Raw genomic sequence first — 12,186 nt, 5'->3', positions numbered from 1 at the left:
TAACTTCTTAGCTCGTGGAAAACTGAGAGGACAGGAAAAGTAACGCGGGAGCGTTTTAATCTAACAACGATAAACTGTAAAATAACGAAAACGCCCGTAGAGCGACACTGGGTGCCCTCGCTATGGGTTTAGTTGGGATTCGTCGAAGTTTATCGCGGTTGCTAGTCGTGTTGTCTTCAGGACTTGTGCGCTTTCGCTGCTAGCAGAGTGAAGGAAGAGAATGAACCTGGTGACGCAGGGGGCTTTATAGCCAACCGGTTTCCAGTTTGCGTCACAGAACCCCGTCCAATCGAAGATTGTTTCCGGGAGCATATGTGTTGTGCTCTGTCGCATCGCCAGAGGGCGATGATATCCCATAAGTAAGTTTCTTATGAAGAAACGACAAGAATAACGTTAGTTACTAGTTACTTTGAATTAATATTACAAAACATACATTAACCACTTCAGCCCTATACTTTGGCTATTTGAAAATAGCCAAAAAGAAATCTTTGAAAATAGCAGATCTACAATCTCACAATGCATCGCAATGCAACGCATTGTGAGCCTGTAGATCTGCTATTTTCAAAGGATTTATTTTACATTTTACACATTTGAAAACATACATTCTGCATAATGAGTACTTTTACTTTTGGTACTTTAAGTACATTTTGATGCCAATATGTTTGCACTTTTACTCAAGTAAATTTTGAATACAGGACTCTTACTTGTAACACAGTATTTCTACATTGCGTTAGTGGTACTTGTATTTGAGTAAGAAATTTGAGTACTTCTTCCACCACTGACTGTATGTGTACATATGGAGAGAGCAATGTTTTTAGGGTCAATGGGTTGGCTTTACACAGGTTGCCAGTTGAAAGACCACAGCGCCTCCCTTGTTCTACCATGTCATCCAGCAACGGAAATCTGACAGCGGGATCACTTCCTCAATTGCAGGGGGTTGGAGTAAATTCTACTTCAAAGGGCCGTGTTTTCAGCCTTGCATTTCATTAAACCACTTAAACCCTATAGACTGCTTTTTTCTCCCCCCTCAACATCAAAAGCTCTTATCTGAAAAAATAGCCAATCTACAAGCTCACAACGCGCCACAGCGAGATGTTGTGAGCTTGTAGATCGGGTAATTTCGCCGAATGCCAGAATAGGCACGCTATAGGGCACGCCACCATTTTGAATGAAATGCCCACATTCCTTAGCCCAGGGGTGGGCAACTTTGATGATGAGAGGGCCACTATATTTCCACACTCACTCCAGATAGTCTGGTTCCTTATGCTTTGATTTAAAATGTTGTTGGATTTTTTTGAAGATTTGCAAAACTATACATTTTTGGAAAGGTTATTGTTTAAGGAATCAGAAAATCAATGTTGCCATTTGCCCAGATGTGTATATGGCGGCCATATTGGCAATTACAAAATGGCCACCCTAAAATGTACGTTTTTTAATATCTCGGCCTCTAAATAAGCTGGAACATTGATTTTAACTGCTAAACCTACATTTTCAGGGTCAAGGAATCCAATGGTGCAAGTTATTATTTCATTTTTTTGTATCATCCCATTGACATAATCCACCATATGAGTAAAAAACAGCACAACCCAGGCAGTCAGTCAGATACTAACTGTTCTTTTTAGTTATTTTAACTGTGAACTTTGGATGTTTGTGTAACCATATTAAACATCATGACATGTGTACTCATAGACAGTCTCTGCATCATCATAATCATCATCATCATCATCATCATCATCATCATCATCATCACTTTCGTGCATCACAGCTTGGGAATCATCATCATTCTGGCACTGGCTGCTGCACTGACACATTTCAGTACAGGCTAAGTCCTTAGCTTTGCAGGAACATCTGCCAGAAGAACAGTCAGATTTGCACTTGCATTGAACCATCTCAAGGATGGCCTGCCCTTTGGAGCTGGGAGGACCTCTGTGGTCGTTGGTTTCAGCATGCCATCCAAGTGTTTGAAGTACCCATTTCGCAGGGGATCCAGCTGTGGATCCTGCAGAGCAATGGCTGCTTGTGCCCATGCCCTTGTTTGGACACGGACTCTCAAGATGTGCTGCTTCAGAGCTCCAGGTGTTGGAGGGAGCTTGTCACTTTCTGCCCTGTGTTTGCAGAACAGATGCCATCACAGTTCAGGGATTGTCTTGATGTTGATAACCTTGGGTGAGTAAGCTGCACATACAAAGGACTCGGGTGTTGACAGCATTCCTTCTGTCACTTCTAGTTCATCCAAAAACATCTGCAGAGCGTTGATAACATCTTCATCCGTTTTGAGGTAGACCTGCAGCCAGGTTGCCTTGCCTATATGGGAGAACCTCCCTGTGTTGTCGGCCCCAGTGAATGCATGGAAGGCTGGCAAAGCCTTTGCTCTTTCTTTACCTAGATCTCGCCACAGTGGTTCAATCTGCACAACACCAGAGGCCATAGAAATGGACATGTTCTTCAGCAGGAGGTCATAGTTTGCTGTGACTAGCACTAAAACGTCCGTATCTGGGGAGAAAAATACCAACTGTGCATCAGGTGGGTTTCGCTGTGAAGCCAGCACAGCCTGGTGGATCAGCAGTGTGTCTGTGGTTATTTTATTCAAAGCTTCAAAGTTGCTCCTAGTGTATTTTTTGCTCAGCTTCACAAGCACCATGCCATCCACCAGTGCTATCTTCCGACTTGGCTGATCAGTAGATGTGGGGTCTGTAAATCCTGTATCAGTTGAATCTTGGTGGGTAGAAAGAGGCCATAGGAAACTATGAATTCACTCTGACACCACGGGCACTGTTTGCTCCTGATGGAACAATTCTGCCATGCCATGACAAGTCCAAGTTAATCCATCAACTTGAGAAGCTGACAAAAGAAGACATGCCCCATGAAGACCAGCCACCTCAAGCTGGAAGTTCTACCCACCAAGATTCAACTGATACAGGATTTACTGACCCCACATCTACTGATCAGCCAAGTCTGAAGATAGCACTGGTGGATGTCATGGTGCTTGTGCAGAAGCTGAGCAAAAAAAACAGCGACTGTAGTGACAGTCAAGGATCTGAGTGGCTGCTTCAATGATAGACTGATGCAACTAACACGAGATTATGATTAAATCATCCTCGTGTTCGACACATACAGGGCAGATTATCTGAAGTGTGCAACCAGAGATAAACGAAGACAAGGAAAAGCTTCTATTCAGTATCAAGTCAGAGATGACACCAACATCAAACACATCCCGATGAGCGGGTTCCTCTCCCATGACAAGACGAAGGCTGATCTGACTGACAATCTTGCTACCAAAAATCTAGAGTACAACAGGGGATCCTCCAAGCTGATCATCACGTCTGCTTCTGGATACACTAGGAGCAACAAAGACCTGGTCTTTGAATAAAATAACCAGAAGAAGCAGACACACTGCTGATCCACCAGGCTGTGCTGTCTTCACAGCGAAACCCACCTGATGCACAGTTGGTATTTTTCTCCCCAGATACGGACGTTTTAGTGCTAGTCACAGCAAACTATGACCTCCTGCTGAAGAACACGTCCATTTCTATGGCCTCTGGTGTTGTGCAGATTGAACCACTGTGGCGAGCTCTAGGTAAAGAAAGAGCAAAGGCTTTGCCAGCCTTCCATGCATTCACTGGGGCCGACAACACAGGGAGGTTCTCCTGTATAGGCAAGGCAACCTGGCTGCAGGTCTACCTCAAAACGGATGAAGATGTTATCAACGCTCTGCAGATGTTTTTGGATGAACTAGAAGTGACAGAAGGAATGCTGTCAACACCCGAGTCCTTTGTATGTGCAGCTTACTCACCCAAGGGTATCAACATCAAGACAATCCCTGAACTGCGATGGCATCTGTTCTGCAAACACAGGGCAGAAAGTGACAAGCTCCCTCTAACACCTGGAGCTCTGAAGCAGCACATCTTGAGAGTCCGTGTCCAAACAAGGGCATGGGCACAAGCAGCCATTGCTCTGCAGGATCCACAGCTGGATCCCCTGCAAAATGGGTACTTCAAACACTTGGATGGCATGCTGAAACCAACGACCACAGAGGTCCTCCCAGCTCCAAAGGCCATCCTTGAGATGGTTCAATGCAAGTGTAAATCTGACTGTTCTTCTGGCAGATGTTCCTGCAAAGCTAAGGACTTAGCCTGTACTGAAATGTGTCAGTGCAGCAGCCAGTGCCAGAACGATGACGATTCCCAAGCTGTGATGCACGAAAGTGATGATGATGATGATGATTATGATGATGCATAGAGACTGTCTATGATTACACATGTCATGATGTTTAATATGGTTACACAAACATCCAAAGTTCACAGTTAAAATAACTAAAAAGAACAGTTAGTATCTGACTGACTGCCTGGGTTGTGCTGTTTTTTACCCATATGGTGGATTATGTCAATGGGATGATACAAAAAAATGAAATAATAACTTGCACCATTGGATTCCTTGACCCTGAAAATGTAGGTTTAGCAGTTAAAATCAATGTTCCAGCTTATTTAGAGGCCGAGATATTAAAAAACGTACATTTTAGGGTGGCCATTTTGTAATTGCCAATATGGCCGCCATATACACATCTGGGCAAATGGAAACATTGATTTTCTGATTCCTTAGACAATAACCTTTCCAAAAATGTATAGTTTTGCAAATCTTCAAAAAAATCCAACAAAATTACATAGTGAACCAGACTAAGAGGGCCACATTGCATATACTGTCGGGCAGACACCTCTTATCTCCATATTTTAACTTTCTTCGTAAATGAATGCTGTACTTTGAAATTCACACAAAAGTAGCAAAAGTAGCCGATCTACAAGCTCAAAATGGGTCACTGTGCGACGCGTTTTGAGCTTGTAGATCTGCTATTTTTGCTATTTTTGAATTGGAATCCAGATAATGTTTTTGCTATTTTTGAACTGGAATCCAGAAAACACTGACACACAGTTGGCTAGCGTGTGGGAGCTCCCAGTGCTAGTTTTTTTACTTTTACTTGTAACTTTTTCCACCACTGACCTATACCATACATACAGTATGTTATTTTAATCATGATCCCTTGCAATTTACTAGCCATAAATTATAACAAAAATGTTTACATTTCAATGTATCACTCAATTTCAAACATGGCAATTCACAGAAATTAGCTCTTCCCTATGAAGTAACTCAGAAGGTTCACTCAGCACCCCATGTAATAATGACCTAGCTTGAATCTAGCTCTTTCTTAGCACAGGTAGAGAGCAAATCCAGGCACAGCCACTGGTAATGAACATAATTATAATACAATCAACTATGCAGCTAAAGTTAACTGTTTATTTAGCTTGCAGGGTTCAGTGTTCATTGCTAGAATTTTAATAGATTGTGTATTAACCTTTACCAGGCTTTCTTTCCCTTAGCCACTCACGGCAGTGAGCTAATTAATATTAATGACTAATAAGTAGTCACTTACATTACGACTGAAATACTTAGAACTGAAAATGACGAAAAGAGGAGAAAGACTACAAAACTAATTGAGATATGTTCAATGAAAAAAAAAGAAAAAGTGTGTTTAATAGATGCTCAGGAATGATCCAAAAAAGCATGTAATTATTGGACCTTTAAAGAAACAAATCTCTCTCTCTCTCTCACACACACACACACACACACACACACACACACACACACACTGGTACTCACGCGCTCCTGCGTGCCAAATTTCCCGTCAGCCACCAGGTGAACTTCATAAGTAAAGTTCATGTTCATGGCCAGTTTTATCAGCAGGTCGATGCAGAAACCATAGCAACACTGAGGAACTATGGGCTGACCTGAACAAAAAACACAAAAAAAACAAAAACACACACACACACACACACACACACACACACACACACACACACACACACACACACACACACACACACACACACACACACACAGCTGGTTATTTAACATGGAGATGTTTAGACTTAAATAAAGTCTGGCAGTTATTTCATTGACATCAACTACGCTGCCAATGTACATTTGTCAAACAGATGTGTCACGTGTGCGGTGTGCGGTGTGCGTGCGTGCGTGTGTGCGTGCGTGCGTGCGTGCGTACGTGCATGCGTGCGTGCATGCGTGCATGCGTGCGTGGGTGCGTGCGTGTGCACCTACCCGGTGTCGTTCCATTGGGTCCTGTACAGATAACCTTCTTGATAAGAACTCCGTTGAGTGTGTATTCCTCTTTACATGTCCCGTCAGTCTTTGTTGGCTTGACGTAAACAAATGGTTCCTGATGGATGGTCACAATCTGAAAACAGATTACATATTACAGATTATAATTGAGAGCCAGGGAGACCAATTATCATGTAATTACAAGATAATTACAATAACATATTCTTATGTTATGTGATATCATATAACATAAGACACATCTACATACTGCACACGATAATTACAATAGCGTGTTTTTTAGTTTAGTTTAGTTTAGTCATGTTTATTTCGAATGTTTTTTTTTGTTTTTTTGTTTTTTTGCAAATCACAACAATGAGATGAATATCAGATTAAAATATAGCAAAAAGGAAACCAAAAGTAAAATAAAAAAAAGATAGAGAAAGTAATCAAAACATATCCGAAAAGGAGTGAGAAGAAGTAAAAAACCTATAAACTCCCACCACTTTTATACCTTTGAGTTAAATAATTACTTACTCGCTGAATTCTGTGCCTTACATTATACTACTTATAAAAAATAAATATATACTCTTCAATGATATATCAAAATATATATCCTATATAAATATATATATATAAATATATACACATATACATCCATATCCTAAATACAAAATACTACAATACTACCCTATATTCTATGTATAGTACATACTATATAATAAACAATACATACAAATACAGCAAATAACCCTGCTATCCATTCCCGTCCTCCCTGTAACTTGTGAAAACCAAACCCTTGTACATTGCTTTAAAATGATTGATGTTTGGAAGTTATAACCCCCCTCACGATCCTGAAACAAATTTAGGATGTTTTGGTTTTTTTATGTTGCAGTATATGATAGAACTTTACTAGAGGTAGTACAATTTACAATTCAGGCATTTAGTAGACACTCTAATCCAGAGCGATTTACACACACAATCAAATGCATAGAGAAATTGTAGTGCCTCAGTAAACTAGGATCACAGGTAAACCAAGAACCTAGCATCAGTCTAAACAATATACAATCAAAAAGAATATTCTTTACATTGAAACTAAAGGATACCAGGTAAACAGTGAACCTATATTATCTGTCTAAATAACATGCTATCTAAATTACGTTTTAACCTTGTGGTCAAAAAAGAGACAAGCCCAAGAAACAAAAACATGAGATTTGCAAAAGACATTAGAGTCAAAGACGGCGCTCTCACTATTGCAAGTTGGTGAAGACGCTTTTATAAAATAAAAAAGAAAGAAAGACTATAAAATGTCTAAAATTAGTATAAAATGATGAAAAACATGATTAATTTCTCTGGATATTAAAGTTATTTGTCACATCTGCCCTGTGCAACTTCAAAGCCTAAAAGCAATTGAGTAATAAGGGTAATTTTTATTCATATGTTCAAAACACAAGATCCTCTGAATATAAGCTTAATGCCTGGGGAGCAGATCTACAGGAGGATCTAACAGGGGAACAATGGTGTACGGCTTGTAAAGAAGCTCAATCCCAGACCAGGAATACACGTCTAAAACTCCTACAATACAATTGGCTTATGAGAGTGTACATCACACCAGTGAAACTTGATACGTTTAATAACAATATTCCGGACTTATGCACCAGATGCGGTGAAGATAGAGGAACATTGTTCCACTGTCTATGGTCATGTCCAAGATTGGAGGAGTTTCGGCGGGAGGTTGGGCCGGACATACAGAGGATCTTGTTAATTAATATTGTACCAGAACCCAAATTCTTTCTGCTTGGCCTCTATCCAGTTGGACACCGTATAAGGCGCAATGAACGAATGTTTATAGATATCTCTCTTTTACAAGCTAAAAGAGTAATAGCATTATCCTGGAAGAGGCCGGACAAACAAAGCATTGCACAGTTGTTCAGGGAACTGGCTTTGTGTCTACCTCTGGAAATAATTACATATTCTTATGGACAAACAAGATATGTTTCAGGAGGTGTGGGGTCGTTTCATACAAAGAATCAAAAATAATACAGAAGAGATCAACACTAGAGCAACGCGGACATTTGAAGCCTTTTATTATTTAGGTGCAAGTATACATTGACGACCGAAACGTTAGTCAATGTATACTTGCACCTAAATAATAAAAGGCTTAAAATGTCCGCGTTGCTCCAGCGTGATCTCTTCTGCATCTGTTGTCCCTACCCCTGTGACGCACCGGACTGGCCGTTTAAGGCTGAGGTGCAACGGTAGAATCCCTTTGTTATCAAAAATAATAATCTGTCACATTTAATGGAAGAACCTGGAGAGGAGTAGTGCCGATGTTGTTGCTATTGTCATTATGTGTGGTCCTTTTGTTGTTGTTATTTTGTGTGATTGGCTTGTAATGTTGAATGTAATTGCCCATTTTCTTTTCTGTATTGTAATGTTGTAATGTTGTTTGGAAAAAGGAAAAATCAATAAATATATTGTGTATATAAAAACACAAGTAAATCGTTAATCGCAATTATTTATGTAAGGATAAGGATCATTCCTTTAAGGATAATTCCTTTAACAGGTCCGTTCATGAAAGTCCTTGCGGTCTTGTTTCCAATGAGGGCCTGTGAGCAATTAGGGGTTAAGAGTCTTGCTCAGGGACAAATTTCATTTCATCGACACATTTGCTGGCCTGCCTGGAATCCTACCTGGGGCAACCAGGGCCTCTGGCTCCCTAGGCGGGCTCACTAACCACTCAGCTATGGCCGCCCCCCATGTGACATTGAATAGTCCTGTAAAATGTCTTAATCGTGACAGCCCTAAATGCAAAGAACAGACTTGCGTCCCTGGGAGGAATCAGAATGTGTTCATCATGAGGCCAAGAAGAACACATCTCATACTAGTCTGTAGACAGACAATGTATTTGAGGTCATGTAGGCTAATCATGCACATGCAGCTCGCTGCTCTAATCAGCTGTGCGTTCCTGTCAAAACACTGGGACCTCACATATCCAACCACGTCGCAGTCATTTAGCTGTTGTCGTTCATGCAGCACAATGATAACGACAGGGAAAGCAGCAGTGACTAACATATTACATACTGTAACCCTTACTGCACTTTTTTCACTTCCTGCATAATATCGTCACTGTCGGGTCCAAAAGCATTTTTTTTTATATCCATTAAAAGAATTATATAAAATAGTGAAAATAGCAAGATTATAGATTAAATAGATCGGCAAATTTTCACTACTTTTGTGTGACACTTGTGATGAAGCAGGACATTAGTTCACGAAAATATATTAAATGTGGATTATTGAAATGTGGAGATACAAGGTTTCTGCCCATCAGCGACGATATGACATATTGTTGCAAGTGGCAAAACATTAGTATTGGCTTTTAATAGTTATCTCTGTCTGCGATGCTATAGCATGCACTAATTCATTTAGTGGAAGTAGTAGTAACAGCAGCAGTAGTTAGTACCTTCAGTCTAGTAGACATCTGGTATCCTCGTGGTTTCTCTGTTTCTCCTCCAGGCCAGATAATCTTCCTCTGAGCGTTCATAACCACCTGAACACACACACGCACACGCACGCGCACACGCACACGTGCACACACACACACGCACACGCACACGCACGCACACGCACACGCACACGCACACGCACGCGCACGCACACGCACACGCACACGCACACACACATACACACACACACACACACACACACACACACAATATCTATATGTGTGTGTGATCTGATATTGCAGGTCCACTTGACCCTTGTTGCACTCCCTTATGGGATAGAAAACCAGCAGTACTAGCAGGTCCTGGTAGCATATAGGCACCGATCCCATGGGTGCCCGGGAGCTCCAGCACCCACGGGAGACAGACGAGCGCCCACTGGGAATGTGCCGGTTGGACGGTCAATGTGTAATGCTTTCTATAACGTGCGCAGGATGCAAGATGTACCCACATGTAATTCTGAACGGAATTTTCAACTCTCGCTCTGTAATAATCTGCAATGTCTGATTATTGTGCCAGTTATGGTTTTATCATCAGCCAATAATCACATTGTCACTTACTTCTCTCTCTTTCTCTCTCTCGCTCTCTCTCTCTCTCTCTTTGTCTCTCAAAGCCGGAGAGACAGAGAGAGAGAGAGAGAGAGAGAGAGAGAGAGAGAGAGAGAGAGAGAGAGAGAGAGAGAGAGAGAGAGAGAGAGAGAGAGAGTGGGTACATCATGCGCAGGATGCATGATGTACCCACATGTAATTCTGAACGGATTTCTGTCTTTCAACTCTCGCCCTGTAATCTGCAATGTCTGATTATTAATTCCTTGTGCCAGTTATGGTTTTATCATCAGCTAATAATCACATTGTCACTTCTCTCTCTTTGTCTCTCTTTCTCTCTCTCTCTCTTTGTCTCTCAAAGCCGTAGAGAGAGAGAGAGAGAGAGAGAGAGAGAGAGAGAGAGAGAGAGAGAGAGAGAGAGAGAGAGAGAGAGAGAGAGAGAGAGAGAGAGAGAAAGAGAGAGAAGTTATAGCCCGTCCGAAAAGGTCTAGTCTCACAGCAAACACTCTAGCAGCCTACTCATTAAGGGGTTAAAATGTAGGCAGCTTTTTGTGATGCTGGGTGCACAGACATGTGAACAGGCTTGGTGTTGAGCACCCATGGCCCACGGGCAAAAACATAAATCGGCACCCATGCCTGGTAGGATACTAGGGGAACCAGCAGTACCAGGTGTCCTTGTAGGATATACTACCAGCATAGAGGTCCTGATATAGCATATAAAAACAAGCAGAAATAAAGCTCCTGATATGAAACTATAGTGCTTCAGTGTGTGCCGGTGCTCTATAACCATTTTTGTTCATTTTTATTTTGTGTACATGCCAAATGTTTTTACATGCATTTGGGACTTTACACTATTTGATGATAGAAAACCAGCAATACTTAGCAAGCAGGTTTTTAACCTTACCTGTGATCCATTGAAGACTCCTACTTGCACCAGTCTGCCAGGTTTCTGCAGGTTGAGAATGCTGTAGGTGGCAAAGCGTCTGTCTCCATCGTCGTTGAACTCAATCCTCCCCGTCAGACCGTCTGGGTACTTAGATGACATCAGCACCCTGACAACCAATCACAGAATTGTTACTCTATAATGCGCCTTTATTAACAACTTTGATGTTGTTGAAGCAATTTGTAACTGTTTTTAAAAAGTGATGTACAATTAAAGTTTATTATTATATTAATATTATTATTATTACAATAACAATAATAATAATAATAATAATTATTGTCTCCACCAGGCCGAAGGCATGGCGAGAGAGTATGTTTTACCCCCTGTCCGTCCGTCCGTCCGTCCGTCCTTCTGTCTGTGAACAGCTAATCTCCGGCACCGTTGGCCTGATCGCAACGAAACTTTGCAAACACACTCCCTGAATGCCAATTCCGAACCTCTGCCCCAAATTTTTCACATGGGCCTGTTATAGCGCCACCATGAGGCCGATTTCTGACCTGGCGGAGACCTGTGCTCCGAGGAGCACTTTTTCTAGTTATTATTATCATCCTACTGACCGTTTGAAAAGTGGTCCGGTTCTCCAGATGTTGGTGTTTCCCACACATCCTCGGGGAGGTTCAGTGATGTTCTCCTTTTCAAAGAGCTCCTGTAGAGACTGGGCCACCACCGACACTGCATCCGTGATATGGGCCGACTCATTCTTACCGTTTATCAACTGTAACCCCAGAAGACCTAGCACCAGAGAGAGAGACAGGTCAGACACTGTAGTAGACACACACTCACGTTCCCAAAATACATGGACATAATTAAAATAGTTGAATTAATTAAATAGTAATTAACATAGCACACCCTCAAATTAATTTTACAAATCTACAAATAGATTCTGGTGTATAACTGAAAGAGTCTAAAAGCCCCACTAGCGGGCCCTAGAGGTCATTGCTGATTAAAAAAGGGGGCAGGATGCCAAGGGTTTGGAAGAGTGTGGTTTTGACAGGGGGTGTTACGTATATACAGTATTCATTCATAATCATTGAAGGATTAACACATACTGTAAAAAGCAGCAAAAGCTTTAAAGTTAAATACAATAAAG

The 12,186-nt window shown here is 41.4% G+C and overlaps 1 protein-coding gene across 1 annotated transcript in view; it reads right to left on the bottom strand.

Moving 5' to 3' along the window:
* The window catches only part of grin1b (glutamate receptor, ionotropic, N-methyl D-aspartate 1b), a gene marked incomplete at both ends in the record, with an annotated part of 66,138 nt that overhangs the window by 26,961 nt on the left and 26,991 nt on the right, over positions 1-12,186 (bottom strand). Inside the window, 5 exon segments of the mRNA XM_080433391.1 lie at positions 5,653-5,780; positions 6,109-6,244; positions 9,569-9,655; positions 11,058-11,205; positions 11,654-11,828. Of these exon segments, the coding sequence (XP_080289517.1) occupies positions 5,653-5,780; positions 6,109-6,244; positions 9,569-9,655; positions 11,058-11,205; positions 11,654-11,828 (674 nt within the window).

Source organism: Gymnoscopelus braueri (genome assembly GCF_963280865.1).
Source record: "Gymnoscopelus braueri genome assembly, chromosome: 7".
NCBI lineage: Eukaryota > Metazoa > Chordata > Actinopteri > Myctophiformes > Myctophidae > Gymnoscopelus > Gymnoscopelus braueri.
Note: the sequence above shows the minus strand (reverse complement) of the source record. Positions and strands in the feature narration are given on the sequence as shown.